The sequence below is a fragment of the Podarcis filfolensis genome, assembly GCF_964270895.1.
Source record: "Podarcis filfolensis genome assembly, chromosome: 6".
In the NCBI taxonomy this organism is placed as follows: Eukaryota; Metazoa; Chordata; class Lepidosauria; order Squamata; family Lacertidae; genus Podarcis; species Podarcis filfolensis.
The window spans coordinates 69312427-69340407 of NC_139609.1; the positions used below are offsets into that span (position 1 = coordinate 69312427).

General features: G+C 43.4%; 1 protein-coding gene across 9 annotated transcripts in view; it reads left to right on the top strand.

Annotated features, from left to right (window-relative positions):
* CHD6 (chromodomain helicase DNA binding protein 6) overlaps positions 1-27981 on the top strand; it is a 104002-nt gene that overhangs the window by 37380 nt on the left and 38641 nt on the right. For 6 of the 9 annotated variants that reach the window (XM_083617666.1, XM_083617662.1, XM_083617664.1 and 3 more), the window contains exons 4-9: positions 14067-14587; positions 21040-21187; positions 23340-23489; positions 24624-24689; positions 26351-26409; positions 27140-27257. In XM_083617666.1, the coding sequence (XP_083473792.1) occupies positions 14067-14587; positions 21040-21187; positions 23340-23489; positions 24624-24689; positions 26351-26409; positions 27140-27257 (1062 nt within the window). Of the gene's footprint in view, positions 1-1223; positions 1275-14066; positions 14588-21039; positions 21188-23339; positions 23490-24623; positions 24690-26350; positions 26410-27139; positions 27258-27981 lie in introns of those variants that run through there. The other 3 variants (XM_083617668.1, XM_083617669.1, XM_083617667.1) reach the window with 1 other exon arrangement.

Consider the following 27981-nt stretch of genomic DNA (forward strand, 5'->3'; position numbering starts at 1 on the left):
AGAGGGAGAAGGAGAAGCATTCCCTAGGGTCCTTTATTCAACTGGATTTGTGGAAGTTGAGTCCTTTTTGCCATATGGTGAAAGGAACCTCCTTAACAACTTTGTTCCTGTGGGCAGCAGAATCCCCAAACCTCTTAATGTGAATAGCTTGCTTAAATCTAATCCCACTATCATGCAGTTTAAATCCTAGGAAGTGCTATCATAAGATAAACAATTTTTAAAATATAAATGCAAGTCCATAGTTACAGTTCATTCTTAAATTCCTTACTGTGGTGTAGTGGCTAAGAGAATGAGTTATGAATCAGAAAGTCCCTAGTTCAAGTCTTGCCTCTGCCAGGAATCCCATTAGATGACTTAGACAAGCAATTCCTTCTCTGCCTCAGTCCTCCTTTCTGCAAAACGAGAATAATAATATTGCCTTACCTTACAGCAGAGGTGGGGACCCTTTGGTTCTCCAGATGTTGCTGAACTACAACTCCCATCTTCCCTGGGCGCTGCCCATGCTTACTGGGACTGATGGGAGTTGTAGTTCAGCAATATCTGGGAGGCCCAAGCTTCCCCACACCTGCCTTGCAGTGTTTTTGTAAGGATTATAACAAGATAATGACAGCTGAGGCATTATAGGGGGCTGGACTAGATGACCCTTGGCAGTCCCTTCCAATTCTACAATTCTCAATTCAATTTAAAGACTTACAAGCACTATTCAAATGCTAAGTGTTGTTTTTGTTATGGATAGTAACTTACACTTTGTTCCTATCACAAAAAATGGCACATACATTAATATGTAGGTAATATGTGAATTGATTTAAATTTGATCAATCTTTTGAAAGCCAAAAAATTAACTAAAAATTCTTCATGCCTCTGAAAGGCCGTTCCTTCCTCTGTGTGTCTGGATCTGCTGCTTTTGCTATGCTGGTGCCATTTATAAACCAAGTATGCCTGAGAGATTGATGAAGCAGCCATCATTGTATTTTCTGTGTGTGCACACTGGCAAACCTAACTGTGGCCTATGTGATAAAGGGAAGGAGCTTGCTTTAATATATGGAAGCATGGAACAAACCAATCTGCTCCGTGCTGTTTTGTGTCCTGCCTTGTTTTAAATGGGAATTTTTAAAGTGAGTTTGTTAGAAAGGAATAAATCTTCCCTTCTAAGCCTGTTCTGAAACAAAGTCTTAAAGTGATGTTGGCCAACAACTCTATCCCTTTCTGATATTTCAGATATAAGGAACAAAAAAACAACAACAAAATTCTCACCTGCCGATCCTACTGCTAAGGTTTATTCCATCATTCTAGTTAACATTGTATCCCAGTTCTTGTCTCCGGAGCAGCACACACTTTGCCATTTCCTAGTTGGTCATGTTGTTTTTCTTTGTTCTTTAAGAAACAGCTGTTTTGCTGGTAGCCTTCTCCCCCCCCCCCCAGCCATGCCCTTTCTCACGCATTGTGCAAATTGATGCAACTTGCTTCTTCTTTTAATGGATGATAAAATGCCCTTTTCTCATTCTCATAGCATTCACTTTCTGTATCCAGCACATTATTATTATTTATGCTGTTGCTACTCTTTAATTTATTACCTGCCCTTCACCCTAAGGTCCCAGGGTGGGTTGCAACATTGCAACACAACATTAACAACAGCTTAAAACAACTTACAGTTACAGAAATAAGATAAGATCTGAAGGCAGCCCTGTTTAGGGAAGCTTTTAATGTTTAAGAGACTATTGTATTTTAATATTTTGTTGGAAGCTGCCCAGAGTGGCTGGGGAAACCCAGCCAGATGAGCTGGGTATAAATAATAAATAATAATAATAATAATTATTATTATTATTATTATTATTATTGGTCCTAAAAATATGCACCTCAAATGGTCTAAAGCCAGGTTTACATGCCTAGTTTGCATATTGTTATTTTGCTCAGTTCTGTATCCAGGATTTAGAAAATGCAGGGGTTTTTTTTGGCAGAAACTGAGGGACACAGATACAGGAAATAGTGACCAGGAGTGTGCAGGGGTACCCATAATTCAGTGGCAGAGCACATGTCCTGTGTGTGTGATGTCTTTGGAGCTTCCACTTAAAAATAATTTGGGCAGGAATTATGGGGGAAACTACTTACAGAAAGGGACCAGGTAGACAGATACCGTGCTAGACATACAATTGGTCTGATTCACTGTAAAGCCGCAGTAAAACCCCATCACTGGAAACCGTGCCAGCATGTAGGCCTGGCTGTTGCAACTGAATTCTAAAGGACTGCTGTTGCACCCTGTTCACACAAATACACGTTTTGTCTCATTCCAGTGATGTAGTCAGGCAACTTGATGGGCTTAGGGAGGAGCCCCTCTGTAGATGGTAATGTATATTGCCCCACTTGCTTCAAAACATGGTGAGCCAGGATGGCTGCATTTGCCCTGCCACCCCCATTCATTCTGCTAGATAGGACCCTTGATATCTGCCTTACAGTCCTGCCTCGATAGCACCACTGCCTAGTTCTTTTTATCTTTGGAGAGTCTGCATTGCTGCCTTGGGTGTTTTTCTCCTTGCATGGAGCTGGGATGCCAAGATTTATGCTTTCCCTTGCAAGTCTATTTTTATTGTATCCACATAATGCAAGATACCATCGGAGCCTCGGCATTTACATTGCCTCCTTCCTCTTACTAATAATCTCTAGTGAGCCTGTTAAGGGGTAGGTATTGTTGGTGGACTGTGGGACATAGCTGCTCCTTTGTGATCTGCAAGATGTGATGATCCCTGGAAGGGGAAAGGACAGGCAGTCAGAAGGGCTGCTGCTACCTTACAGGGAGAGAAACAGCCGCTGGTTGTTTTTTCACCTATGCAGCAGCCAAAACTGACCTCTAATGCTGTGTGTTTCCCATACAGGAAGTCTAGGTGGGAGGCTGGCTGAAAGAAATGCTCAGCTGGATGTTCTGGATTTGACATGAGAAATATTTTAAGTGATTTTCAAGGGTTTGTGCTGCAGATGAGGTAATATTAGACAGAGGAATCATTGTGTGTCCCCCAACACTCCGCCTTCATAATATCAGCATCTTGTCAAAGCTTTTTCTTTCCCCCCACTTTTCCTTCCTCCAGTGCGAGCAAAGGGGGCATTCTTGTTCCACTGGTTTTTCTTCACTTGTTGACTAACTTGAGAGGTTTGGGCTTGAAGGAGGGCAGGGGAGAAAGGAGAGCATTCAGGGCAGCAAAACTGGTTATTCTTCTGGGACTGAAAAAGTCCCAGGGCAGGGGTACCTTTACCTTTACCTATGAAATTAATAATAATAATAATAATAATAATAATAATAATAATAATAATAAGGCTTGTCCCCTAGATTTGGGGCTAGTGTGGATTTTAGAAGTGGAGGAGGCCAACATAACGTGCAGGGATCAGACGTGGAATGCTTTATTAAGCTCTGGTCTGCTTTCGCATGTGTGCTTTTTCTGAATAAAACAGCAAATATGGGTAGCTACTTCGGGGCCAAATTGCACATTACACAGTAGTGTGTTTGAATAGCAAACTTAGGTCTTGGGCACGCCTTGTTCTTAACAATAAACAGCTGCAGGGTGGTGGGGGGGTCTCCTAATCTGGATTGGGAGGTTAGAGGAGTGTGTGGAAAGGGTTTTTAACCCTTGGTTAACCTTTAGTGCCCCTGTGCTGTTTGGCTTCAAAAAAATCCCTCTTGAAGCTTCTTATTGTCCCTGATGGTACCACTTTAAACATTCATAAACTGCCTCTCATTCAAATTTTCAGAATGGTTACATTAAGAAGAAGGGGAGGGAATGCAGTGAAGTAGTTAAAATTACAGGGGGGAAAGAAAAAACCCAACAACCCATCATAAAACCAACAAGACATAGGGTGGAATTCAACATTGTGCTATTATGAACATTCTGCCTGCACAAGCAATTCAGCTTGCCAGACAGAACAATTCCCCTCTCCTCTCTCCACTCACTTTTCTGAGGGAATTTCCTGGACCCCCTACTGAGCCCGTTCTGGGGCGTGCAGGGTGAGGAGAGGAGAAAAATCTCCATTGGGTAAGTGGAAGTCATTGTGCCATGCTTCCACTGATGGAGTTTCTTAGGTGAATGAACCTGCCTAAGAATCAACAGGTGGGCTTGTTGTAGAGCGGTTGTACCTCGGTTTATGAACTTAATCCGTTCCGGAAGTCCGTTCTTAAACCAAAACCATTCTTAAACCAAGGCGCACTTTCCTTAATGAGGCCTCCCACCACTGGTGCCCTTCCACTATTCGGATTCTGTTCTTAGACCGGGGTAAAGTTCTCAAACTGGGACAATATTTCCGGTTTTGCGGAGTTCATAAACCAAATTGTTCTTAAACTGGACTGCTCTCAAACTGAGGTACCACTGTATTCTTAGATTTTAATTGTTGTTGGGATGTCCTTGCTACCATTGTGGTTTATCTACACGTTTTGATTGTTTTAATGAGACACTTTTGTAAGTCGTTTTGTTAACTTAGAATACCAAGCTATAATGATTATGTTAACATGCCAAAACAAAAAAAAATTTTTTCTTTCCAGTAGCACCTTAAAGACCAACTAAGTTAGTTCTTGGTATGAGCTTTCGTGTGCATGCACACTTCGTCTGACGAAGTGTGCATGCACACGAAAGCTCATACCAAGAACTAACTTAGTTGGTCTTTAAGGTGCTACTGGAAAGAAAAAAATTTTTTTGTTTTGACTATGGCAGACCAACACGGCTACCTATCTGTAACTGGAAATATGTTAACATGCCTTATGCTAGCCAAAGATGGCTTATCTGGAATGTAATCTGCTTCTAGCTGAATACTTTTTGCGTTGGCTCATAAGTAGTGAGGATTGCTCTTGTATGGTCCATGCTGGTGGCAGTTTATTTCGTTACTTACACCAAAATATGTGCTTTTTGTTTTCCCTCCCAAGAAGAGTTGCAGCTTACAAAATTTAAAATAAGCATGAAAATAATAATGCCCCGTAGTTAAAACACCATTTCCAGACTAAGAGCAGCATCAGTAAGGAAAAACATGAAGGGGTGTTTAGCTAGCGTAAGCTTTTTGACTTCCACAACAGAATTTCCTCTCTTTTTTCCCTATGTGCCACTCAGATCTGCTTGGACGATTGGCGAAAACCACAGAACAGAGTTTGGGAGCAAGTGGGGTGGGGAGGAGAGGGAGGGGAAGTTCTGTTGCGGAACTCCTAATGTTGGATACAACCCTTAGAGGCAAAAATGTTATTTGTATTTCAATAGATTTATTTTTATATTGTTTAAATTTTATTATAGTTTTTTTTTTTACTTTCTAACTAGTATCTTGTATGTTTTTAGCTTTCTGTATTTTACATGTGTTGTTTTAATTTGTGTAAGCTGCTGGTTTGAGTTCCAGTCTGGGAAAGAGGTGAGATGTAAAGAAATATAATAATAAATTAAGTTCTAGCAAGAACTGAATTAAAAGCTTGTTTCAAGAGAACTAATATTGGAATACAACTAGGGAGAAAGATACCCGCTTAAAGCAGGTGAAGTTCCACATATGGGGTACACCGCAGAGAAAAAACCCTCTCATTCAATCCACATTTTGGCTTGTGCAATAGACTTGAGCTCTCTGGTTGGCTAAAAACCCACCTGACTCTTTTCTTGTATATACAGAAAGGATTAATGATACTCACAGTGTCTGATACAGTTGAGAAGGGCCTATTGATGAGTGAAGAGCATGAACACTTAACTGCTGCCAATGTTAAGTGTTGTTGTGAGAAGTAGCATTGTTGTGAGAGATAGGATCACTCTGGAGATGGGTGAAAAATGAATTCTGAAAAATGAACTGAACAAATGTTTCTCCCTGAAATGGCAACCCATGAGGGGTTAAGCATTGCTTTGTCTCACCTCTTTGGTTCTGTAGCTCTGATGATACAGAGTAGAGTAGAGGTATCTTGGCAAGGTCAGGGCTGACTGGCCTGGAATGTTTCCCTTTGCAGCCTGTACCTAACTGGACTTTTAGGGAAATTTATAACATGCAGGGATATGTGAAATTAGATATGGCACCTATAATACCACTGTGATTTCCCCTGAAATGTCCCAGAGTTACCAGGGACCTGTCCTGCATGATGGCAGTGGTAACTAGCCAGTTCTGTGGGTTTTCTTTTCTTGTATCTGTTTCATAAGGCTGTTCCTACAGTTAGGTCTGAGAGCTGACTAATACCTAAAGAGGAAGTGTGTCGGAAGGCAAGGAACAGGCAAGAGGTTTGGGAGAACGTGGCCTGGAACATCTAGGTGAGGAAGACTTGGGTTGCTGACCACGTGAGACTGGGCATGACCAGGAAGGAGATTATATATTTCTCTCTTCACTGCCCTCTCCTGCATTCCTAACCCTGTGTTTTCCACCATCATCAATACCTCCCTGCCTCTTCTCTTTTCACCATCACTATAACCTTCTAATCTGTTCATTCTGTCTCTTCTTCCTTTCTCCATCTCACACCCTTCGATCATCAAGAACTTGCCTCTTTAAATTCATGATCATCTCTTTCATCCTTGGCCTTTCTAACTTCACAACTCTTTTGGGGCTCAGTGCCCAAGATAGTTGGATATCCTCCTTATTCCCGACTTATTTAAGATCCACCTGCTTTTTAAAAAACAGAAACCCTTGTTTTCCTTTCCTTAACTGCATTACCTTCTCCTTGCCTTCCCCATCTTTCCCCTTTATGTTTAAATGAGATTGCGAGCTTCCAGGCATGCCCTTGTCCTTGGTTTGCCTTTTGCACAGTATTTTGCATTTCAGGTTCAAAATAGCATACATCTGTGCATTGTATAGGGTATTTTATACTTTTAGAATGGGGACACCTTTTTTCCCAGGCCAGAATCTAAAGTTCGGGTATGTTCACAGACAGATAAGGGAAAAACTTACCTCCGTATTAAGGGTTTAACTTTCTCTCTTTGTTCTAGTATTTCCCAGTGCCGGAGAGGCAGTCTGCTTTTTAAGCCAAAATAGCTTTTTTTCTTTGAAACCTGTTCAGTGAAAGAATAAAGTAAAGGCCCGGCTGCTTTTCCCTCTCCTGTATGAGGACACATGCAGCTTGAAAAATGAATGGCAGACTAAGCACCCTTCTTTTCTTCTTTGGGGTGTGAGCTGGGACACACCATTTCTATTATTTCAAGTTCTTGTACCGGTTTGATCTTTGTGTTAGAGAAGGACACATGTGAAGCAGTTTAGTACAGTGTTTCATGGTGATAGATCGGTGCTGTAAGGTTGCAGATGTGGAGCTGAAGAGCTCATCAAGGGTGGCGGGTTAATTAAATTTTAGTGGCCTCTATTGAAGTATTTTTTTCAGAGCTTGCCTGAAGAACGCTGGTCTCTGCAAATACACACAGGCAAGCAGCTAAAAAAAAGTAGGTCATACTTTTGAGGCCTACTAACCTTGACAGTTTGCCTTTAAAGTGCATCTCTCTCTCACTATGTTCACAGCAGCTCCTGATTGGAAGCAGATAAGTTTTTTCTCTTCCCCCTCCATCCTGCTCTGGGTGTACTTGAATTCCCATTGGCTTTCACTGAGATTCATAGTGCCAGATCCAGGACAGGTTTGGGGAAGTTGTGCAACATGAAAACACACACACACAGATTTTTTTTGCTGATGTTTCTATTCTCTGCTCTCTTTTATTATTAGAGATACAAATTCTATTTGCAAATCTGCCAACCAGCATTAGATGCTGAGCCATTGCTTTAACAGAGCCAAATAAATGAAGAAGGATTGCAAGACCTGTCCTATCTTCCAGAGGTATGGTAGTTCCTATGTACAGTGGTACCTCAGGTTACATACGCTTCAGGTTACATACACTTCAGGTTACAGACTCCGCTAACCCAGAAATAGTGTTTCAGGTTAAGAACTTTGCTTCAGGATGAGAACAGAAATTGTGCTCCAGCGGCATAGCGGCATCAGGAGGCCCCATTAGCTAAAGTGGTGCTTCAGGTTAAGAACAGTTTCACGTTAAGTATGGACCTCCGGAACGAATTAAGTACCTAACCCGAGGTACCACTGTATATCCAACTACAGGTGTTTTCGTGGTATAGAACCGACCTGCCTTCATCTGTAATCCAACTGTGCTATTGCTACTATGATGATCCCAGAGATGCAAATTAACTTTAAGTGAGATATTTTGTTATGATGGTTTATTGGTGAAAGTTTGAAAATGCAAGGTTATGGAGGCATAAGCATGCAGCTAAAATGGAGTATTTTGAGCAGATGTCAAGTCACACATGAGAAGGAAAAAGAAAAGGAAGTGTCTGTGCTGCTATTGGTTAACTGCATTAGAATTTCACATGCCAAAGCTGGACATGGAAAACTTGCATGTGTCAAGAGAACTTTAAGTGTTAATGGAATTAGAAGCTGCAGTTGGTGTTAGGAAGTATAATTTTCTGAAAACATATTTATTTATTCTTCCCAATAGGGGGCCTGAGCTAGTAGGTAATGATGTGGCTGCAGAACAAATAATTATGTTGACTGTGTTAATTTAAAGCATGGATAAGGCTGCAACAAATTTTATCCTGTTTTGATTTTCCTATCAAAAATAGTACAGTAGATAGAAGTAAAACATGTCTGACTTTCAACCAGTTCCCACAAAATGTTTCCACCTATCCCTTTTATAGGAAAATGTAACGTATATAATAATACTCAAAATGAAGGATGGGCCGAGCATGCTGCTCTCCCAGAAAATAAGTCTGCTACAAATTTGCAATTAAATAATTTTTTAACAACTTGGGTTTTATGTGTTTTTCAACAATTTAACATTCATAATGTCCAGAAAGGGACGTAATGCAGTCATATTTACTTAGGTTACAATACTAAAAACACTTAGCTAGGAGTAAGTCCTACTGAACTCAATAATACTTCCATCTGGGTAAGACTGCATAGAATTATGCTGTTAAAATTGTATGCTTAGCCATCCTGCCTCTTCAGGTGATTAAGAAAGATTTTAAAAATAATATAAAACTAGCTAAGAAATACAGTGGTACCTCAGGTTACATACACTTCAGGTTACATGCGCTTCAGGTTACAGACTCCGCTAACCCAGAAATAGTGCTTCAGGTTAAGAACTTTGCTTCAGGATGAGAACAGAAATTGAGCAGCGGCAGCAGGAGGCCCCATTAGATAAAGTGGTGCTTCAGCTTAAGAACAGTTTCAGGTTAAGTACGGACCTCCAGAATGAAGTAAGTACTTAACCCGAGGTACCACTGTAGTCTTCAAACCTAAGAGAACAAGCAAATCTGTCAGAAAAGAGCAATAGAGTTTTGTTAGGAATTATACAAATGCATATTAATTGTTAACTTCTTTATTAAGAAGTTGTGTAGAAATAGACGCAGACTGACTTATAATACCGATTTAAGGAAAAGGTGACTGCTTCATCCCATTTCTTTCAGTGTTAATTTTAAAGCTGTATTTTTAACTAGGTTGATTTTTCAATTATGAAAGAGTAGTACATTTCAATAACTACTCATTTCAAACAGCTATTTTGAAAACTAAATTTAAGATCATTAACTGCTCAGATTATTTTGTACTTCAGGGTTCTTCCATTCTAGTTGTACAGGTGTAACAAATCTAATTCAGTTCTGAGGTTCCTGCAGGACTCAGATAAGGTTTGCTGGGGCTACAGTAGTTCATTAATTTTTTTTTGTTTCCATTGTTTTACATATTACACACTATAAACATCAGTGGAGGAGAGGGCACAACTGTTGCAAGTAAATGCACTATATGAAGCTCAATTCTAGTCACAATTTTCTTATTTAGATTGCAGCATGTTTATGATTTGAATTTCCAGATTCCCTGTATTAAAAGGACACCAGTGTTCTTTTACATATTTGCAATCAGTTATTGCAGATGGCCACATCAGTTGCAGATGTGTTTAAATGCCATTGGTTTAGTCTTTTCCAAACTATTTTTAAAATCACATCAGTATCCTGCTCTTCTTCCAAGTAGCTCGAGGCAATGTACATGGGATTATCTCATTTTATTGCTGCAATAACTCTGTGTGGTAGCTTAGACTGAGAGAGGGATGACTTGCCCAGGGCCAATCTGTGGGGTTTCATGATGGAAAGGAGATTCTAGCAATATCCGAATCGGCAATGCAGATGAAACGCTGCTCTGGCTCTACAAGTTAAGGCTGTTTTTCTCAAACTTGGATCTCCAGCTGTTGTTGGACTACATCTCCCATTAACCCTAGCTAGCTGAGTCTGACCACTGGTGCCTCTCACTTTGTATTGTCCACACTGACTGGCAGCAGCTCTCCAGGGGTTTCAGGCAGTGAACTCTCCTAGCCCTACCTGGAGATGCCAGGGATTGAACCTGAAGGAAAGAAGAAGCAGAAGAGTTTGGATTTGATACCCCATTTTATCACTACCCTAAGGAGTCTCAAAGCGGCTAACAATCTCCTTTTCCCTTCCTCCCCCACAACAAACACTCTGTGAGGTGAGTGAGGCTGAGAGACTTCAGAGAAGTGTGACTAGCCCAAGGTCACCCAGCAGCTGCATGTGGAGGAGAGGGGAAGCGAACCCGGTCCTCCAGACTACAAGACTACCGCTCTTAACCACTACACCACACTGGCTCTCACACTGGGACCTTCTGCATGCTGAGTAGATGCTCCACCACTGAACTATGGCCCTTACCCATTCTCTGAGGAGAGTCTTCTCTGTATATACTCTGGTTTCTCTTCAGATCATATACATCTTTTGCCTGGCAGTGAAATTATATGCCTTTCAGTGCTGGGTTAAAATCATCATCTTCAGCAGCACGACCATCATTTATTACTTATACCCCGCCCATCTGGCCGGGCCTCCCCAGCCACTCTGGTGGCTTCCAACAGAATATTAAAAACACAATAAAACATTAAAAACAACCCTAAACAGGGCTGCCTTCAGGTGCCTTCTAAAAGTCAGATAGTTGTTTATTTCCTTGACATCTGATGGGAGGGCGTTCCACAGGGCAGGCACCACTACCGAGAAGGCCCTCTGCCTGGTTCCCTGTAACTTCGCTTCTTGCAGTGAGGGAACCGCCAGAAGGCCTTCAGAGCTGGACCTCAGTGTCCGGGCAGAACGATGGGGTGGAGACACTCCTTCAGGTACACTGGGCCGAGGCCATTTATATAAAACCTTTTTATTTGCAGAAGCATTTTAAAATACTTACTTTTTAGAAAAGCCACCTTAACTCTTAACAAGAGTTCATACTATGTGAGTAAAGGGACCCCTGACCATTAAGTCCAGTCGCAGACTACTCTGGGGTTGCGGCGCTCATCTTGCTTTACTGGCCGAGGGAGCCGGCGTACAGCTTCTGGGTCATGTGGCCAGCATGACTAAGCCACTTGTGGCGAACCAGAGCAGCTCACGGAAACACCGTTTACCTTCCGACCGGAGCCGTACTTATTTATCTACTTGCACTTTGACATGCTTTCGAACTGCTAGGCGGGCAAGAGCTGGGACCGAGCAACAGGAGCTCATCCCGTCGTGGAGATTCGAACTGCCGACCTTCCGATCGGCAAGCCCTACGCTCTGTGGTTTAACCCACAGTGCCACTGAAGCTGTATTTTGGCAGATCTGTGCATGGCCATTTTGGGTGTTACATTGTATGGTGAATCCTTCTGTTTATGTGATGTTGGGTAGATCCCTTTGTTCGGAATCATTGTTGACTTTTACCAGTTCAAGAATAGCAAGATGCTGAGGAATCCTGTTTCCTAAGTTTTTTGTTTGTTTGTTTCTTTTATTACATGGCTGAGGATGACTCTGCTAATCCATGCCAGGAGTCAGGAGAGCCATATCTTTCTCCCTGAAATTGGCAGCTCTGCCTCACTGCAGTGAAATGCTCTCTTAAGTTTTTGGGTGTACTGTCTTTGCTGTGAAATAATGCAGCAGCTGAGAAGTGTTACACTGAATTTGAAAATACACAGGAATTTTATAGGAAAACTCAATTTAAAACAGGAGTTGGCTTGAATGCAGCTTCATTGCTGCTGGATTTTTCCCATGCAGCCATGTGATAAGCTGGGTTGTAGCACTGCATTGCACAGTGAAGTGATGTTTAGAACATCTTTACTGTTCCGGATATCTGATGTTCAGCCAGGTTTGTACAACCAGGTTCACGTGTGGCTGCATGTGCTTCTTTGCAAAGTTTGTAAGTAGTGGCCACTGTGGTAAATGGTTATCCGTTGGTACTTGTTTATTTGTTGATGGCGATAGCAAAGCTTTATCTTGCTCCTGCAGCCATAGCCTCGAGACACATTTTCCCTCATGTTGTTACATGCCAAAGTGAGTGTAGTGAAGTTGAAGGCATAGGACACCTATGTACCGCCAGGTGTTATTGGACTACAGCTGCCACCATTCCTTTGGCTGATAGGAGTTGGCAAGATTTGGAGGACCACTGTGCTAGATTGAAAGTGAGTATGGGCTAGCAGGATAGTGGGAAAGGGTTTATTTTGCTTGGGATGTGCTGTGTCGTAATGAAACGTTGGCTAAGTTGTAGTAACGTTAGGACAGAGATGCCACTTGTGCATTTGTTTGCAAGGGGCTATTTGGCTACCTGCTCTTTCACCTTATTTTTATGAGGACTTGCACAATGGGCAGTACCCAACTAAACAATTTCACTACTGCAGCATTTTTAGCTGTGCAGTAAGAACTTCCCCACCCTCCGCCCTAAATTTGCTCTGGTGGGTTGAGGGAACCTCTGGAACAGATTTAGAGATGGTGCAGGGAGAAGAGGAAATGCAAGAAATCCTAGTGGAACTGGATTTCTATTATTTCTGCCCAGCTTGTTGTCATATGAAATGCTTCTGGCAATCAAAGCACTACGCATACCTATTCTTCTTCTCTACAATTTTCTCTATACAAATTAATCACTTAAAGTCCACTGCCATATCTCAAGAATGGTTCACAATTAGTTCCCTGTCCTGATATAATGGCCTTGAAAGGTATGTCTTCAGAACAGGGAGGGATATTACTACTACTACTACTACTACTACTACTACTAATAATTTCCAGTGGTTTTGAAAGGCTGGGAGTTCTAAAACAACTGGGGGAACAGCTGTGTCAAGACCTTAGTCACCCTTTCCTCTTTCTTCATAATCATACTCACATCTTTGTATAGGATCTTGGCTATTTGTGATGTAGTGATTAGAGGCCAGCGGTGGTAGCTAGAATTTCCCAGAGAACCAACATTTTATCTTAGAGACAGGGCCTGCTACATCTCTTTTATACAAAGCAGAGATGGTTGGTTGCTGTGGCAGCTCAGTCATTTACACCCTCCGGCTAGCATAGCAGGCCAACAGCAGGTGTGAATTGTCAGGTCAACAGCAGCTTCAAATATCTGGACGGCTGTGCCATGAAAGACGGAGGAAGCTTATTTTCTCCTCCTTCAGAGGGTAGAACCTGAACCAACCGATACAAATTGCAAGAAAGGAGATTCTGACAAAACATTAGGAAGAACTTTCTCATGGTAAGAGCTGTTTGACAGTAGAATGAACTTCCTTAGAAGGTGTTGATCCCTCCTTCATTGGAGAGTTTTTAAACACAGGTTGGATGGCCATCTGTCAGGGATGCTTTAGCTGTGATTACTGCATCACAGGAGGTTGGACTAGATGCCCCTTGGGCTCCCTTCAAAATCTGCATTAATTCCTCCAACTCTGTAATGTGTGCAGAGAATGGCTTCACATATTACCTGTTCCAGCATTTACTTTGATTTCTGAGTATGTATGTATCCTTTAATAATCAAGTGTCTCTTCTTTTGCCGGGCATATGCATTTTTCAGTGTCATAATCCATAGTCCTGAGGCAGCCAGTCATGCATACATTTTTTTAGGGAATGCACTATTTCTAGCACAGAGAAAAATCCTAGTAACGTGGTAGGTTGCCTAAGACCTGGATGGAAACTCTGGCATCAGTGTGGATTAACTGAGTGAAGCTTTCTGCTGTTTTTGTCAAAGCTAACTTTTATTCAAAATCATGCGAGGACAGGCCACTTGTCATTACCTTGTTAAATACAGCGGCCAGGATTGGCTCTCAAGCTCTCAGCAGCACTACACACTTCTGTGTACACGTGTGGTGACATTTCTTTCTGTGTTCTCTTTGCAGCTGCCAAATTTTAATGTGCTGAGTCATTCCCCAATGTCTGATGCCTCCATCACCTTTGAATGCAAGCCACAGTCCCCTTTTGCTGACAGCACAGACCAGGAAGATTTGCATGACCTGGTGACAATCTCCGACTTGGCCAGCGTGAGCCTGGCCCAGAAGAACCAGCAGGATGATGTGGTGCCTGTTGAGGTGCCCGATGAGATTGTGCAGAACATGGTGACATCCCTTAATGGGATGCAGGATGACAGGGGTGGGGGCACCGGGGTGAAGAAGAAACGGAAGAAAAAAGAGCTGGGGCAGCAGGAACCAGGGGGTGAAAGAGAAGCCAAACCAAAGAGAAAGAGAGAGCCTAAGGAACCAAAAGAACCCAAAAAGCCCAAGGAGCCTAAGAAGGCCAAGGAGCCCAAGCAGGAGGGGGCAAAGAAACCCAGAAAGCCTCGGGAGCCCAAAGTCCCAAAGGAGCCTAAAGAGAAGAAGAGCAACTCGGAGTCTCCCCCCAAAGCCAGACCCAAGAAGACCAGGTGGGTGTTTGCTCATTTCATGTTACCCTTTGTTTGTTTCCCCCGCAGCCATTTTTCTCTCTGCTTTGCTTTGGCCTGAATGTTGTGGGTGGTTTTTAGGAACAGGCTATTACATCTACACTTCTCTATACCACAAAGCATAGTGCATCCCAGAGGACTACAGAATGAAACACCCTTGAGCTAAAACCTGTAATGTGCATATGTCAAATGCAGTCAATAGACTCACTTTTTTGCAGCCCCTGGTTTTTTTTTTCCAGAATTGAGTCCCACTGCTTAGAGGAGAATGGCTCAGATGTTGATAGGAAACAAACTGCTTAATGCTGTTGTGGAATAAAGGCAGCTTGGTGATTTTGGCAAAATGGGATGGAGAGCCTATTTGGTTTGTTGATGTTTCTGTGCTAGAGGGACTGGATATTTAAAAGTATGTTTTCACTTTGGGGTTTCATAAAATTAGTACCTAGCAATAGCATTATTAATCATATTTATAGTAATTTATTCAGAACCATGTGCCTGCCTTCTCAGTATGGTTGTTAAAACTGCAAGAGCTCCCATTTCTGTGCCAGTGTGGAAGCGTAATTTGTTTTCGTTGAATGCAGTGAAAATTATTGTTCCCTACTTAGATTTATCTAAGGCTCCTGTCAAATGTAGCCACAGTGGTATGGGAGTGCTATGATGTGATCCCATAGCTGGTCAGGTGGAGAAAAACCATGTGATTGGCATTGCCCATATTGTAGTGTCTGCATTTGTCTTGGAATTGTTTGCAGATATTTTAATTATTTTGTTGTCTGTATTCATCACCCTGGAGTCCTTTGGGAGGCAGGAAAGCATTTACATGTAGTTAAAAGTGATAATTCACACACAGCCTAAACCTAAATGGGCTCACGCTACTTGGAAATGGCCCATGCACCTCTCTGACCACATGAAATGGGGACCTAAATCTCAAGTTCTGACTGCCTCCTGCAGTAATACTTGGTGTTTGAGGTTGGCAGTTTCCCCCTTCTTTTTTTCCTTTGATGTCACATACCTCCCCCTACGCATACTTTGGTTTGAGAAGAAAAGTAAGTAAATGGTTGCAATAAATAGGAGGTGGCTTAATTGAAATCTGTCTTTGGTGGGAAAGAAAAATCCGCAATATAAATGAGGCAAGAATTTTGACCTCTTGGTAGCTTTATTCATCCTTGTTGGGGGGGAAGTGGAGCTGAATGCGGGAATAGGGGCGGGTGGGGGGAATCGCAAGTCCTAGTTCATCAGTGACAGAGCCAGCAATAGAACCCATTTCCCTCCTTAAGCTTTCAGGTGACATGGGTATCCTAGAATACAGCCCATTTTCCTCAAAATGACATACGGTTGTTTTTCTATGTCTGTTGTAGTGCTGGACCATAATAAACGAGGGTGCATGTCTTAGGGTTCTTTGTGTTGCTGCCTGAACTAATTTCTTTAATTACGAGCTGGTCAGGAGAGAAGGGCTGATCTCCCTTGAGAGTGTCCTTAATTAAAGATAGGCGTAGGTAATGTCTCCTGCCTTTGTTGCTCTCTCTCCCTTTGATTTGGCTAAAAGCTTTCACAGAGTCACTTGCTTTAAGAATCCAGGGGTGAAGTCTCCACTCCCCAGCAATCCATGCTTTCCCTGGGGTTATGGTTGGTCTTGTGCAGGTAAACAAAGGACAAGCACCAGGCTAATCTGAAAGCGGACTAATTATCCCAGCATGTGATTATTTTTGCGTTCACTCGAAACCTGTGAAAGTGTTCAACGTTCATTTGCCACCTGGGCTGAAGATTTGACTTGCTGTTCTTTAGTGGTCAGGAGCATGACACATTAGATAGAGAATTCTGTGTGGATTTCATCATGCTTAAAAAGAAAAATCGGTTTATGTGAAATCATGCTTGTTATCACACCTCAGTGTGGCATTGGGCTAGTGCAGTTCTATGGCTGAAGCTAAGCCAGACTGACCCTATATAAGCCTTCTGGCTAAGAGACCACAAGAACAATCATGTACCCTACCCTGAACTGCTGGACTGAGAAGTGGGCAGTCAGATCAGCAGCACTGGAGGAGATAAATATCCAGACACCAGCATAATGGCTATTCCTTAGCTAGAACCTACTGAACTTCAACAACCTCTGTGCCTGCACCCTTCCAAAGGACCTGTCCTCATCCTCACCAGAGACACTGTGTGTCTCCATGTCACTCATTTTGGAGGGAATTAAGGTGTGCTAGGCTTGAGGCCAAAGGACTCAAAAACATCGCTTTAGGAATGGGCAGAGCCTGGGACGTTGTGATCTGGTCCTGGAAGAATGAAAGGCTTCAATTTGCAGGCTCTCTTGGAACTCTCCAAGGTGCTGCATCTTTGGGCCTACCTTGTCCCTATTTGTCCTGTGGAATTCTTGTTAAGGACCTCAAAAGTGTAGGAAAAAAAAACTTATTTTTATCAGGTGCCATAAGATTGACTTTAGCGATCAATTTTAAAGGGGTTTTAAAATAGTAATAATAGTAATAATAGTAGTAGTAGTAGTAATAATAATAATAATAATAATAATAATAATAATAATAATAATAATTTATACCCCGCCCACTCTGGGCGGCTTCCAATAAAACACTAAAATACAATAACCTATTAAACATTAAAAGCTTCCCTAAGCTGCCTTTAGATGTCTTCTAAAAGTTTGGTAGTTATTTTTCTCTTTGACATCTGGTGGGAGGGCGTTCCACAGGGTGGGTGCCACTACCGAGAAGGCCCGCTGCCTGGTTCCCTGTAACTTGGCTTCTTGCAGTGAGGGAACTGCCAGAAGGCCCTCAGTGCTGGACCTCAGTGTCCGGGCAGAACGATGGAGGTGGAGACGTTCTTTCAGGTATACTGGACCGAGGCCGTTTAGGGCTTTAAATGTCAGAGAGAATGAGAGAAATGCCTACCCAGGTAGGGTAACAGTGGGAGCGGAGTGCAAAAAGGAGAAGAGTTTTAAAATGTTAAATTCATCAGGGGGTGGGTTTCTTGTCAATGACACTCGTGACTGCCATATATTATGTTGCTCTTCGTAATTTGTGGACTAGAGCCACGGCTAGGAGCAACTTGCTTGTGACGAAAGGGTCATTCTTGCTACTTAGATTCTCAATAAGGATTCAAGTCCATTGGTCCTGTCACAAGACATTTTAAAAAGAAGATAGCAGGGAAGCATTCCTTCTGAAGTGACAGTATAAAACATGCATGCAAATGGAGCAATTGCTGCAAATTCTCTAAGCGGCTGGTAATCGTGGCATAATCTCCTCTAAATTATTTCTAATCACAGTTAGCTCCAGCATTCATGAATGGAACCGTTGTTAATTGTGACTGCAAAATCAATGTCTGGGGACTTGCTACTGAAGCAGAAGCTACAGCATCAGTGCATTTCCAGAGCTTCTGGTTCATTCACAGGCATGTGGTTGTGTCGCAACTGCCTGAAAAAGCTGTTGGCAAGAATTATTTTTTGCACACCCTCCAGCTAACAGCAATTTCCCATGAAACAGGGGCAGGAAGGTTCAGCGGAAACATGATTTTAAAATAGACAAAGAAAGATAAACCAAAGCAAACCATTTCTTATTAAAGGAGTGGCAAAAGCTAAAATAAACTAGATGAAAACAGCCCTGAGTAAGGACTAATACACTTGAAATGTGATTTCTGTGGTCCCTGTGGATGTCTTATTCCTGTCCACACACCCCTCCCTGCTCGACCTGGTAAATTGGTACAACTCTCTTGATTTGTATATGCTGGTACCAGATATGTGAAACTGATCTGGTATTTGCCTGGTGCCTCTGAGTGCTTTGCTGAGACCAGTGCACTGGAAGTAAGCATCACTGATAGAGAAAGGACATTAAACCCTGAACATGAAACTCAGCTGTGCTTTGGGTTATGTTTAAAAAAGTTATGTGTTTGAAGTTTGTCAACTTTTAATTTGAGAAACATCATAGGGAATTTGGCTTGAACTGTGCCTGATTGTGCATTGTCTGGTTTGCAGCTGGTGGAAGCGTAAATTGATGGGGCCAGTTATGGGGGCTACTCCCCCCCATTTACAACAGTCTCACTGGCTACCAGTCCATTCCTGGGCACAATTCAAAGTGTTAGCTGTCACCTACAAAGCCTTACACATCTTGGAACGAGGCTGTCTGAAAGGTTACGTTTTTCTATATGATGCTGTCTAGGTTTTAAGATTCTCGAAGAGAGGTCCTTCTGTCAGTCCTGCTAACATCAGAACCACATTTGGTGGAACTTAAGAGAAGACCTTCTTGATGGCTGCTGTAGAAGTCCTTGCCAAGGGAGTGTGATGTTAACATATGAGAGTGCTGGAGGTGAAATAGTTAAATAGGTTATCCAATCAGAATCCAGGGGGGTGGAGTCAGAGGGACTATAAAACCAACTCTGGGAGGGGCAAAGGGAGGAGTTCGTTGGGAGTTGGGTGGTTGGTTGGAGTGGGAGTGAATTGGGATAGAGTTTGTGGGTAGGTTGAGTTAGTGTAGCGAAATAAGCTGAGTCAGGAATAGTTAGGGGCTAGGAAGACAAGTAAATAGCTGAGAGGTGGTTTAGTGAGTGAGAGCAGGTAGCGGAAGTTATAGGTCTGGATAGGCACCCCATGATTGTAATTGACCGATACTGTTTATGAAACCGCACGCTTGTTAAACTGCAATAAATAAACAAAAGTTTATGTTCCAATTTAACCCTGACTGGACTCGGTATTGTACCAGGTAGGGTCTAGGTGGTGGCAGCGAGAAATAAAGTGGTGGCGCAGGGATCAATAGACAGTGAAACATCCGGGGACCCTGTGTGATCGCCACAGGGAGGTCTGGCTGTTCCCATCTCTTAGTGACCTCCTGTTGGTAGGCAAGAAGATTTTTATTTAGACAGGACCTGAACTCATAAGCCAACTATTGTAAATATGTTTAAATTGGTTTGAAGTGGTTGTTTTTCTTGCTGTTTAACCTGATGTGTTTTGAATTTTAATGTTGTTTTTGTTGTATTTTATTGCATTTGTATTGTTAGCCACCTTGAGCACCATCCGATGCATGAAAACATCTGGAAAGGGCTGGGTTAAGCTGTAGCAGAGGAAAACAAGGCACAAGAAAGGAGCAAAACCAAAGAATTCTGCTCCTTTTGGCCACTGGCTGAATCTCTAATGGTCCAAGCAGCTGGAACAGGCCCTCGTCAGATTCTTAAAACTTTGAGTGTTTGCTGGAACCAAATTTCCAAAACTCCAGCAAATAAAGGTTATTCATTGTATTCCTGCTATCATGGCGTGCTCCTCCCCACCCCCCAATTATTTGAAGGTCTGCATTGTATATTGTATGAGGCTCTTTTAGAAGCTATGCAGGTTTCACGTTGCACCAAGGTCTACTAGGAAGGAGAAAATATGATGCTTTGGAACTGCAACTGCTAGCTGTTACCCAGTTCTGTCTCTGTCCTTAGGTGAAGCACACAGTTACCTTGGCAGGTGGAGAACAGGAATAAAGAGAAAACTAAGCAGTTATAATATTATCAGAGGTAGAGATCAATTTTAGTTGGTACGCTAGGGTAAAAAAAAAGTCAACAGAAACAAAATTGGGTAGCTTTATCCTAGCAGTTAGAGGGAATAACCTCTGATAATGAAACCCGCCTCGCAATTTTTACTACCTAGCCTGATGAAGAGCTGTGGGGAACTTGCCATTATTTTGTGACATTTCAGTTGACCTAATAAAGGTATTGACATAATGTGCATTTTGGATACATGGAATGGATGATTTACTGAACGACTTACTCTAGCTGCCCACTTTTCTTTTTTAACACAGGCACTTTTGAGGCTGCCTTTTCATAAACAAGACGTTAAAAAAATGCTGTGCAGTGAAATGTCTCTGTATTTGCTTGCTATAATATTTTTCTCCTTTTCGTGTTGAAAAGATTTTGCAAACATCTTTTGCTTACTTGTTCCTGGAAAGGGAGAAAGTGTAACCTGTTTCCTCCAGCAAGACCAGTCAGTTTGTAATTCAATTAACACAGCTCTTGTTCAGCCCTGACTCTCTTTGTCCAAAGAATACCCAACTGCCATGTGACATCATCAACCTCTCCTAGCCCTACTTCCCCACCCCCATTTGTTTTTTAAAATTGTTTGGAAGCCCAGAGAAGGGTTCTGTTTAATTTGACACTGAACAGGCGTGCATGTAATGCTAAACCAAAACATGGCTTGATTCAGATGTGGTTTTTGGGAAGAACATAACTGCCATTGGAAGAGAACCATCCAAAGGCATGGTTTTGTGTGTGACCCTTTTGATCCTGACTGAAAACGACCAAGTACTCTCAAAGGAATAGTGGCACAAAGGGAGACACATTTTAGGGAGGCATTTTGGGCAGAAACACAAATTATTACACCAAGCAAATTATTACACCAAGCTGATGTCCTTCAAAATGTACCTGCGATTTCATATTCCTCTGACACTACACATTTATATCTGCAGCACGGAGCAAGGACCAACTCCTGTTGAGAAGAAAAAAAAAGGGAAAAGGAAAAATGACACTTCAGTGGACAGCCTTGAGCTGGATCAAAGCCTTCTTTCACTTTCTGGGCAGAGCCCTGAGGAGTCTGCTGAATCAGCTGACAGCCAGGTATGCTTGGGCTTCTCACCTTTATGGCATGGGAGGCTCTGTCTTGAGAAAGAATGACTGCTATCATTGGGATTCTGTGTGTGACTCTTCAGGTATATGGCCAATTGCTGTTCCAGTAATGTTCCTCCTATTTAGTTGGAGAGCTCATTTTTTAATCATACATTCCTTGCAATGTGAGTCCCAAAGGATACATCTTGATTGCAGTTTGTGCCCAAAACCAGAAGTGTGGGAATTTGCCAAACTGTGTATGTCCAAAATGCAAAGGCCTCGTTTTTTAATACTACATGACCCCTTCCCCTCATGGATAGCATGGTTTGTACTGATCTTGTGCCTGGTACTACTTGTGCTGGAGAGAGGTGGGAATCTATATAGTATAGAATTGATTGTTCAGTATAGTGAAATATAGGGGGATGTGCTGTGTGTGTATCTCCTCCTTTAAAAATGACAAGATCCTACTGTTTGGCCATGCATCCGAGATACAACTGGTATGAAGAGAATGCTCTCCTCTCAACTTTTTCCTCTACTCTTGCGATTGCTGAGGTAAAGGTACCCTGGACAGCTCCATGCTCAGGCTGAATACTTCATATGAGCAGAGCTCAGATGTTGCTTCAGCAGCTACCACCCTCAGACCGAGCCTTAAATAGGAACTGCAGCTCTGTCTCTGTAGCTAGCACTGCTTTTGCTGAGAGGGAGCACTATGATCAATTCGCTTCTTAACAGACCCAATAAGATTATGGGTCAAGAAATGCTGGAGACGCAAAGAGGAGATAAAGGATGCTGAAGGAGATGTTCTGTTAAATCAGTGATTTGTGAATTCAACAGGGAGTTTGCTCGGAGAGTATTTGCAGCATGAAGGAAGTGATGGTTTACTCAAGGGCAGCTCCAGGGAAGACACAGGACAGCAAAAGTGATTCTGTGGAGTGAGCTGAATTGTGCTTAGAGCTTCCCAAACAGAAAGGGCTTTTGCCTCCCTTTCCTTTCCTTGTCTATGGAGACACTGCCTATGGAGTTAGTGAAGATTTCCAGGAGCATGTGGTGTTGAAATCAGAAGGGTACTTGCTGTTGGAAGGAAACAACTGAAGTGGGGGGCATGAGGTTTTAGATGTACTTGACTAAGTGCAGATTCTCACCCACCAGAGTAAGTCATTACCTGCCTTGTGGTTTGCTTTGTGCTGGTTTTCTTTCTGGGATTTATGGGGCCTTTCAACATGCATAGGACTGTGAAAGAGCAGATTCCCCTGTCTTGTGGTGTACAGCACCCAGGACCAGAGGTGCTGATGTTAAAGAGTTGGCTCCAGATTTATCCTTGGTGTAGGATGCTTGAAATGATGGTCATGGCAGATAGCAATGGCAGAAAAGTTGTCCCTTAAATTGAATGTAAAACATAATGGACCTCTGCACAGTTTTTTGCAGCTGTATTAGCTACACCACATAGCATCAAATGGAATTGGATGCATCACTCCCCTAAGACTTTGGATGAGGATGGGAGGACCCTTGTTATTTGCATTGGTGAATGTTAGCAAGGAAGAAGCAGAGATTTTACAATTGCTGTATACTTGAACATGTATGACAGACTGAGATACATGAATAGTTCTATGGAATAGTAAGGTGTGATATCTTTGGAAAAAAATCACAAAATAGTGTACTAGTGGAGGGCTGGTTTTTGCTATATAGTGGTACCTCGGGTTACATACGCTTCAGGTTACAGCCTACGCTAACTCAGAAATAGTGCTTCAGGTTAAGAACTTTGCTTCAGGATGAGAACAGAATTCGTGCTCCAGTGGCATGGCAGCAGCGGGAGGCCCCAATAGCTAAAGTGGTGCTTCAGGTTAAGAACAGTTTCAGGTTAAGTATGGACCTCCGGAACGAATTAAGTACTTAACCCAAGGTACCACTGTATTACATTTCCTCTTGCGTGTAAATTTAAAAAATTAAAATAACCGTGTGGTTAGAGTGGGTATTTGACTGTGTCCTTCAAACGACAGCTTAGTTCATCCTGCCAGTGCCCTAGTTTTACAAGGGCTGGGAGAATACCAGCCAAGCTCTGAGTCCTGTTCCTGCTCTCTGTATTAGCTGGGCAAGTGCCAGATCTGAGTCAGTAAATTAGGTGTGCATCTCTCTTCTCTTATCGGAGCTTCTGTTTGATGCACAGAAGCGCCGCTCCGGCCGCCAGGTGAAGCGCAGGAAGTACAACGAAGACCTGGATTTCAAGGTGGTGGATGATGATGGTGAAACAATTGCTGTTCTGGGAGCTGGTCGGGCTTCTGCTCTCTCTGCATCTACCTTGGCCTGGCAGGCAGAGGTAAGGCTGGGGCTGTTGAGGAAACAAGGTTTGCTTCTTTGCATCCAAATATCATTTTCTGATATGGAGGAGAAATGTAATAGGAACATGACATGTGGATGTCTGGGTTAATACTGGCAAAGGTTTGAGAGCAGAGACACGTATATGCTGGTGGTATGGCCATATCATTGAGGGTCCAAGAACATGGAACATGCTATGTAAAGGTAAAGGGACCCCTGACCATTAGGTCTAGTCGTGACCGACTCTGGGGTTGCGGCGCTCATCTCGCTTTATTGGCCGAGGGAGCCAGCGTACAGCTTCCGGGTCACGTGGCCAGCATGTCTAAGCCGCTTCTGGTGAACCAGAGCAGCGCACGGAAACACCGTTTACCTTCCTGCCGGAGCAGTACCTATTTATCTACTTGCACTTTGACGTGCTTTCGAACTTCTAGGTTGGCAGGAGCTGGGACCCAGCAACGGGAGCTCACCCCATCGCGGAGATTCGAACCGCCGATCTTCTGATCGGCAAGTCCTAAGCTCTGTGGTTTAACCCACAGCGCCACCCGCGTCCCCAACATGCTGTGTACAAGTAACCAAAACATGTAAACTAACTTCACTTCTTAAGCTCCCAGTTTGTTTCCAGTGGTGGTCTGAATATGGCCTCACACATTACTATTTAATATACTTTTTAATACATACAAAACAGGGATTTGAATGTGGGTATACCTAGTCGTAGTGCCATAGCAAAGCACACCACAAAGCACCTAAGCCAAGAGCAGCACACCACCTGAGGCAAAACAGGAATGTGCTGTACTGCCACACCGCAGCCTCCTTTAGCAGGGTGGTGTGATGGCTCCTGCTTCTGCTGCCTGAGGCAGCTTCCTCGCCCCACTGACCTCATGGGCGGCCTGGCCCTACATGAGCAGAATTACTATAGAACATCCTTCATTAACCTGGTGCCCTCCACATGTTTTGGACGACAGCAGGCTGATGAGAGTTGGAGTCCTGGAGGGTGCCTGCCTTTTAATTCCAGAAGAGGCCTTGAGTTGGGATTTGAGAACTTGAAGATTTCCCCCTTTTTAACCTGTGCAATTCTGGGGCATCAGATGCCGCTATTGTATCAGAATAACATACCTTACTGTCTCGGGATCCACAGGAGCCCCCTGAGGATGATGCCAACATCATTGAGAGGATCCTTGCCTCCAGGATGGTGCAGAAGGAGGTGAGTAACTCTCTTAGCATGAGATCCTAACCGGTCTTTTTCTAGGCTGCACGAAGTATGTTGGGCGAAAGGTCTCTAGTGGGTAGAGTTAGGCCATGGCAACCCATGTAGGGTTGCTGTAGCAGTTTGACGTCATACTGACTAAGCTTTTTGGGCTAGGGCTACGTTGCCTCTATGAACGGGTGTAACATGGTATGGGTCCTAAACAAATGTTCTGTACTGTTAGTAGTAGAAGCGGTTGGTGCAGTTGAGTGGGGAGATTGCGTGTAAGGGAGAAAAGTGTCCTTCTGAATCAGGCATTCACTCTTCGTAGAGTAATTACAGTTGTACCTTGGAAGTCAAACGGAATCCATTCCAGAAGCCCGTTCGACTTGCAAAGCACGGATTCAGGAGCTTCTTGCAGCCAATCGGAAGCCTCGGAAGCCCCGTTGGGCATTCTGGTTCCACAGAAGGTTTGCAAACCGGAACACTTACTTCCAGGTTTGCAGCATTTGGGAGCCAAAATGTCCAAGTACCAATGCATTTGGGATCCAAGGTATGACTGTATACGATGTGAAGTTGAGGAAGAGAAACACTGCATTAGACGCAGTACATGCACATAGTCTGCATATCATGGAATGGGAAGGTGGACCCATGTGGTTGAGTATATAACATTTAGAGAAAGGAGCTGGAGTTAACATAATGATTCTTCCTGCAAGATTTGCAGTTTTGTTTTTTTTTATTAAAAAAAGAATTTTCAAAATAGTTAGGCTTTCAACCTGTTGTTTTGATGAAGCAATTGTACCGGCTATTGTCCTTGACCTTTTACTGTGCCTGAGAAACAGAGTCCAAGGTCACAGGAAAATCTAAGTCTCAGCTCAGACATAGGGAGGGGCAGAAAGCAAGCCCACAACAGCTCAAAATTGGAGGTAGGGAAGGCAGAGGCTCGCTGCGCCTCTGCACCCAATGAGTGCTTTGAGCTTGGTTCAGAGAGAAGCCCACTTGTTCTGCCTCCTGTCTCCAGTCCCAAGCTGAAGGGAGGAGGTGGAGATGTGGCTACTTACTTAAGGTTTGGGTTCATCTCGCTCGCTAGAGTTTGGCCAAGTTTTAAAATCTGGGACTCCATATTAATATGGGCTGATGTATTATTTACCATGTCACAAGTGGGTTTACAGCATTTGCTGTAGAATAAAGCATGTGCTTTAAAGACAGTCTCCAGTCTGCTTGGCGATAGGGCTTTTCTTACAAAGTTGTCAGGAGTGGCTGTTCTGTGCATTTTCTGGGGTTAGAAGAGGTCAGTTCTTGTCCATTGACAGTGTTGTGTGGCCTGTGTTATCTGCTCCTGAAGCGTATGGGGGAAATTTAGTATCGGACATAGGTCCTGTATGCTGCATTGTCCTTCCTTGCTGCCTAGGTTTATTGAAAGTCTCAAGAGTTCCATTACTGATTGGGGATGGAAACAGAATTTTCTGCCTTCCCTTGCTCCACCTCTGTGCTTCTTGCCAACTGGGCTCCAGCATTCGCCCTCCCATGTATCATGCAGGAAGGTGCTTGAGTCTGTTACACTCTGTTCTGCTAGATCAGAGCAGAACAGTTCAGGTGAGATCACGCTGGCCATACAGTGTGGTCCTAGTAACTCTTCCATGTAAATGAGGCTTACTGAGCACTTGCTGTTGTTCCAGACCTACCCAGGAGGAGCAACTTACGAGCAGGAAGAGTTCTACGTAAAGTACCGCAATTTGTATGTATGGCATGTGGTTTTTCTTCTTTCCAGCTTGTTTACGCATTGATAATGCATTTGTTCCTTCCACTCACTCCAACCTCACTGCTGTGTCTTTAGGGAACAAGTGCTAATTCCTTGCACCTTCTTGCTTTGTCTTCGGTTTCGCTGCTTCAGTGGTCCGCTGTCCTCTAGTCTTCACTCCCCCCCCAATTCACTTGGGTAGAAGGTCTGCTTCTTGCAGCCTACTTCCTTATTTGTAGTTTGACCTGAACTTCCCTTTAATTCCCCACTCCAAGTGAGTGATCTTTATTAGAAAGTGAGATTGACCATTGCTTACACGTGCTGCTCATCTGCCATGCAGTTCTGTTTCACCCTCCCCCCATTAAGTTTCTGGTTATGGGCAGTATTCAACTAATGCATCCTGTCAGCACAAGGGATTTCCACTGGCACGATGGGGCTCCCTCTCCACTCCTCCCCCTGCGTTCTTCCCACATGTGCTCCAGAAGGTTGGTGGGAACCTCTAGAACAGATCTAGGGGTTGCTTAGGGGAGGAGAGGGAGATGAAGTTACGTTGCGCAGGCACTGATGGGACATTTTATGAAGCACTGCATTGGATACAACCCTGTGGCTTTTATGGCTCTTGCTTTTTATGATGTCCTAGAATTGTGTTCCCTTGGGGGGGGTTGGGGAGTAGGGGGTCAAGCTCTGTTTCTTCATGCCCTTTATGGTGTTTTCTGCTCATTTGCAGTTCTTACTTACACTGCAAATGGGCCACAATGGAGGAGCTGGAGAAAGACCCACGCATCTCCCAGAAGATCAAGCGTTTTCGCAATAAGCAGGCCCAGATGAAGCACATTTTCACTGAGGTGAGCATTGACCCTGGCGGGCTACTCTGACACTCCCTCCTCGAATTATGTGACATGTCGTGTGTCAGGGCTTCATTACCCAGGGGTGCTTTTTCTCAGCATCACCAAGGTGTGTGCATTTATGGAGGGCTCCCATTGTCACTGCTGTGACCCAGTTGCCTCAGAGGAGGTTCCAGGAATGACCAGAGTTTCACCAGGCCTCTTCTTCCACTTACTTGCATATGCACATGTGCTTGAGCTCTGTAGGTAGATTGGTCTCACTTAGAATGAAATTTAATATGAATTTATCGCTCTTGCCAGGCTTGCTACCTGCAGCTTTTTCCATGCATCCCTGGTGGGTATAAATCAGAGCAATATGAAATTGAAATTGCTTTCTAACTGCGGCTGCGAATCCTTGGAGTTTTGAGCCCTTTGTCTGTACAGGTTCTTGGCACGAGTGTGAAATGTTTCTGGTGGAAGGTGCCACATCATTCCCTTTTGTCTGCGATGAGCAGCTGCTCCTCTGCTTGATGCACTGGGGTCCTCACCTCCTGTCTCCTAGTGTGAGAGCCAATTCCCACACTGCTTTCCATATTCTTTTGTGGCAGAACCATTGAGGTTTTTAAAGAGACACCGCTGTGATAAGCAATCACATTTCTGCATTTCTTCCCTGAATTAGCACCTCTGTTACAGAGAGAAAGAGGAAGGAAGCGCTGGCAAGAATAAAGAGCTGGTGGTTTCCACC